Source organism: Anopheles funestus, chromosome 2RL (genome assembly GCF_943734845.2).
Source record: "Anopheles funestus chromosome 2RL, idAnoFuneDA-416_04, whole genome shotgun sequence".
NCBI classification, from domain to species: Eukaryota; Metazoa; Arthropoda; class Insecta; order Diptera; family Culicidae; genus Anopheles; species Anopheles funestus.
The window spans coordinates 41,889,501-41,895,208 of NC_064598.1; the positions used below are offsets into that span (position 1 = coordinate 41,889,501).

Consider the following 5,708-nt stretch of genomic DNA (forward strand, 5'->3'; position numbering starts at 1 on the left):
CCATTCGTGATTGAAGCTTTATTAAAACCGGTAAGAGAATATTCAGAACAAACTTGTATAATGCACTTGGTGCTCCGGAAACCAGGTCCGACTCTATCACGCGTTAGTGTATACGTGCGTTTAGTGGATTCAGTATTCTTCCCACCATCAGTGCCAGATCTAGCTCGTTATCTAAGATGCAGAACAGAAACGGATAGTTAACGGCAAGCTCGACCGGATTTTTGTAAAGCGATGTAAACCCTGCAAAAGAGAGATAGATCGGTTTGAAAAAGCACACGCATACAGCTGGCAAACGCGCACGGAAACGAATGGCACATCTCCACCAATGGCACAAATGATTAAATAATGCAAAAGATGCCCTATGCAAGCATTATTGGGCGACCCATCGCACCAACGCCCTCATCATTCGGCAGCGCAATTATAGCCATCGGTCATGCAGAAACATACAATGATACAAATGTGCATCGTTGCAGTGGCAATTCGTTGCGTCGTGTTACATAATTACGCTTTAGCTGCTGTAGCGAATGCGTCCGGATGTTAACGTTGATCGATTGTTCGATGTGCTTCGCGTAGACCGACGGATCTTCCGTCATGAGGGAGAAGTCAGCCCGGGACGGTTCAAAGATATCGTTTACACCGAGCTGGGGAAGAAAGCCAACGAAGGAAAGTAGGCCATAAATCGTCATAAATCATCGCACCGCTCGCACAAACAGTCTTACGTTTTGCAGATCGCTCGTTAGAATGATGTTTCCCTTGAGATTAAACTTCGGCACGATCGTTTTCACCCAGGTCGGGCTCATCTGGTCCGTTACTTCTCGCAGGCTCGGTACGTTTTCAGCTATCTGCAGTAACTTCATCACGTTGCCCAGCCCAAACTCGTAGTCCGGTAGTATGATAAGCAGCTTGTAATCGTCAGAATCCAGCTCCAGCTCGATAACGGTCGATTGTAGCTTTTCGATATAGGCATACTTCAAGATCGTATTGTACACCTTGTACGGTACCTTCACGATATCCGTTTCGGTCAGATAGAAGTTATGCTCGATCGTATCATCCAACAGCCGATACGCATCCGGTTGCTGAAGGAAGGGATTTTTGCGTACCGTGTTATCGCCCACAGCGGGAAGGAATGCGGCTGTAGCCAATATTGGTGGGCCACTAGTCGTTACGTCTTGTAGCAGAAAGTTTTGCAAGAAACGTTGATGGCTAATGATATCGATCTCTTCCGGCTGTCGCTTCAAACGAAGCGATCGACGGCGTTGGGATGAGTTTGGATTCCTTCGCTGGAGCAAACGCTGTCCACGTTTGCGCAGATTTCGACGACGTTTTTCACCACCTGTTTCTTCGGTGGCTTCATCGCCTTCCACTGTTGAAGTTTCGGAAGTTTCTTCCGTTGTTTCCGTGATCATAGTGGTTTCATCCACTGGTTCCGATTGCGTAGTAGTACCGGTATCTACGTCGACAGTTTCATCCGTAGTCTCAGCTGGTTCCGTTGTTGTTACTACATCAACCGTACTCTCCGTAATTGACTCATCAGGAGACGGCATCATAGTGGTGGAAGAATCCATCGATTCCGTTGAATTTCCCATTTCCGTCGTTGCATCGCTGGTCGTATCATCCGTTTCCAATTCCGTCATGGTGGACGGCAATGGAGTTGTAGTAGTTGGCATTCGCATTTCGGGTATATTTTCCAAATCGTACCCATAAAACTTAAGTACCGATTCATACTCCGGCCTAATGAACAGTGGAATTGCAATGAAGCACAAACAAAAAATTCGACCAATTTCAAAGTACCCGATCGAACGATCATATCGCACATGCATATCGATACTTACCTTATCGTTATATTTTCACTACTCAAACTAAGCCCATTTAACAGGTTTTCCCTTTGGTAGAAATAACTTCGCAATCTGCGATGAATGTCCCTGTATCCGACACGCAGCACATCCTTATCGTACGGCACTACCAGCTGTTCGTGCAACTCGGCCGCACTCTGTCCAGCCGAACCTTCGTACAACGCAACCAGAATGCTAGCCAAAGCACACGGCGAGAACGCTATATTGTTTCTGTTGCCTTTCGAATGTTGGTGAAGCACACGAAACCCGAGGTGATTTGTCTTGTCGATCATTGCCTCGAGTGGAGTCACCTTTTGAATTCGGATTTCCTGCTGAGTGGGTCCACTTGGGGCCGGCTGTACCGGTGCAGTGTTGTAGCTTTCATCCGTCCCAAAGCTTAAGCTATAGAACTGAGCTTTTACCGTTCTTTGACACAAGATCGCAACCACCGCGATCACGATCGTGGCAATAATCGATTTTTTATACTGCCTCATTCTTAACAGATAGAACGTTTGCGAAACAACTGGAGATCAATGACCACGTTCACGGCATAAAATTATCGTTCGCTCGATTAATCCACCTTAATCACAGCACTAGGTGATCGCCCATTATTACTGCGATTCATCAATCTCACACATCTCGAACAAGTTTTTTATTATGTTAACAAGACGGAACCACACAGCACAACAGACGCTTCGGAACGCCTTCTACAAACGACTAACTTGTTTGGCGCCCAGATGATCTTCTTTTATAATTCATCGCAAAATAAAGAACGACCGAAAAGAATCCCGATGCTCACTGGCTGTGGCTGCCGAAGTAGCCGAGCGCGGAATCCCGCCTTTTTCGTACCATCCGATGGGGAGCGTATTATGTACGAAGACGCGCACCTTTACACGTTCTCATACCTTCCAGATTTCTCTCCGTTTCGTTCCTGTGTCTATGCTCTTCATGGAAGTTGCTTTTGTTGCCACGGCGTTGGAGTGTGTTAAGTCCAGTAGAAAAAGAATCAACAACAACTGAGGCTCGCGACTAAAACTTCACGAATCACATTAAATGTAGGAAGAGAGAATCGATGGTGAGGCTCTTGTCGAAGGATTCGAGGGATTCGTATTGATGGGATTTCGTGGAGTCATTCCATAATACAGTGGGAATTCGACACAGAACACCCTGAAAGAATATCTTTACATTTTCCTTTTGTAATATGTATCGATTAGCAGATAAGGTATTGCCATACACGCGATGGTCATGTGGATAGACAAGTGATAGAAATGATCAAATTTGTTGAATCATTGCAAATCAAGTACTATGTCCCACATTTTACATGACCTACATTTTACCAATCAATAATGTTGTGATACTATGCATGGTAATAATGCAATCATAATGAAATTTCTCAAGGATATTTCTATGAAAAAGGGCTAATGGTGTCATCGTTTAGTGTTTGATCTAAAATATTGAAGGTCGTGGATTTAATTTCCTCTGATCTGAACCCTCTTCAAAAGAACTTTTCTACCCGGCTACGTGGTGAATATTATTGTTTATTTGCATTTGTTTATTGTTGTAGTATAAGAGATTGGACCTTAAAAATTAGAAGCATATTTACTACACATAAAAACACATTGTTGTAATTTTTTACATTACCGGTGTGACATAATCGATCGTTAATCATAGAATTAGTGGAACGCCAATATGGTAATAAACTATCAAAGACTTCTTTTAGAAGCTTAAATGAGATTGTAAGCGACGAACTCCACTGGATAAGCACGCTAAAAAGAACACACACATATGCCATCGTTAGTTCAAGATATCCTAAAGAAGGTAAAGGAGGATGCTCGGCGTCGAGATAAATACAACGAAGTTTTTAGTTCAAATCTCACCTGAACCGGCCTAACGGTAACGCGCTAAAATAAGCTATCAATTGATAGTATTATAACCTAGAATGTTGGATAGCCTTCAAGTTAGCCTTCATGTAGGCCTTCGATTTCAAAACGAATCGCCATGCTAGTTGAACAGTACATTCAAAAGTTACAAGAACCTTTACAATTGATTTATTTTGAGCAGCTTCAATGAAGTGCTAGGACAGGATGTGCTCGTATCAATATGTATTATATATTAACTAGCTTACCCGGCAAATCTAGCTTTGCCCTTAAACATGCGTTTTGTAATTAAAGTTTTCTAGCAAATAGTGTTGGGTCAAGAGCGAACGAGGTACCTTAATCGCTCCGCTCATCTTGTATTGTGCGCGCTCCCGCACAGCCCACGGGAAAAAGAGGTAGCTCCGTACGGAGCGCTACACACAGGAACGATTATGCGACGCGCCCATTAGAAAATTTCACAAGGCCATACCATTTTTTTGAGCAATTTTTTATTGTGATTGTGACAAATGACAAAAAATGTGATATATTTTAATGCGAATTTGTTGCAATTAGTTCCTTTTCGCTCAAATAATGCTTTAAAAGAAGAATAGAATAAAAAATAACAAAAAAATTTAAAAAAAATTAATGCCAATTGGTTGCAATAAGTTTCTTTTCACTCAAATATTGTTTTAAATTGAAAAAAGAATAAAAAAATTGAAAAAAATAAAACAATTATAAAAATTTGAAAATTTCATAAGGCTCATTTTTGCACCAAGTTTTGCCTATAACTCGGTCGGTATCCAACGGATCTCCAATCTTTAACCTGTGGTCGATAGATGGCACCAATGGCTACATTTTCTTCTTGGACAGCCATGCCCTCAGATGTCTGTGCCAGAAGTTATTCGAGGAACCAAGTTCCATACCCTGTTTGAGAAAATATAAAATTTTCTTCATTTTTGCACCAAATTTTGCCTATAACTCGGTCGGTATCCAACAAATCGCCTATCTTTAACCTGTGGTCGATAGATGGCACCAATGGCTACATTTTCTTCTTGGACAGCCATGCCCTTAGATGTCTGTGCCAGAAGTTATTCGAGGAACCAAGTTCCTTACCCTGTTTGAGAAAATGTAAATTTTCCTCATTTTTGCACCAAGTTTTGTCTATAACTCGGTCGGTATCCAACGAATCGCCAATCTTTAACCTGTGGTCGATAGATGGCACCAATGGCTACATTTTCTTCTTGGACAGCCATGCCCTCAGATGTCTGTGCCAGAAGTTATTCGAGGAACCAAGTTCCTTACCCTGTTTGAGAAAATGTAAAATTTTCCTCATTTTTGAGCAATGTAGCAAGAATTTGAAATGTGATATATTTTGATGGGAATTTGTTGCAATAAGTTTCTTTTCACTGAAATAGTGCTTTAAATTAAAAAAAGAATAAAAAATCAGAAAAAAAATTCAAAAAAATTTTACACTCGAAAATTTTATAAGGCTTACCCCTTACGATTTTTTGGGGAAATTTTGCAAAAAAAATTAAATTGTTTTATTTTAATGCCAATGGGTTGCAATGAGTTTCTTTTCACTCTAATAATGCTTGAAATAAAAAAAAGAGTGAAAAATAATAAAAAAATTAAAAAAATTCAAAAAAAATAATGAAATTTTCCTCATTTTTGCACCAAATTTTGCCTATAACTCGGTCGGTATCCAACGGATCGCCAAACTTTAACCTGTGGTCGATAGATGGCACCAATGGCTACATTTTCTTCTTGAATAGCCATGCCCTTAGATGTATGTGCCAGAAGTTATTCGAGGAACCAAGTGCCATACCCTGTTTGAGAAAATGTAAAATTTTCCTCATTTTTGAGCAATGTAGCAAACATTTTAAATGTGATATATTTTGATGGGAATTTGTTGCAATAAGTTTCTTTTCACTGAAATAGTGCTTTAAATTAAAAAAAGAATAAAAAATCAGAAAAAAAATTCAAAAAAATTTTACACTCGAAAATTTTATAAGGCTTACCC

General features: G+C 40.5%; 1 protein-coding gene across 2 annotated transcripts; it reads right to left on the reverse strand.

The window, feature by feature from the left end:
• Positions 1 to 3: 3 nt before the first annotated feature.
• LOC125765532 (uncharacterized) lies at positions 4 to 2,597 on the reverse strand. Of its 2 annotated transcripts, none has more exons than XM_049430778.1 (4): positions 1,833 to 2,597; positions 720 to 1,731; positions 506 to 641; positions 4 to 240 (listed from the first exon to the last, which is right to left on the reverse strand). In XM_049430778.1, the coding sequence occupies exons 1-4, from the start codon at positions 2,324 to 2,326 to the stop codon at positions 104 to 106; spliced, it is 1,779 nt and encodes a 592-aa protein (XP_049286735.1). In that variant the 5' UTR covers positions 2,327 to 2,597; the 3' UTR covers positions 4 to 103. The 2 variants fall into 2 exon arrangements, with proteins under 2 accessions (XP_049286735.1, XP_049286736.1); XM_049430779.1 differs by having other exon boundaries at positions 498 to 641.
• Between the last annotated feature and the right edge of the window lie 3,111 nt (positions 2,598 to 5,708).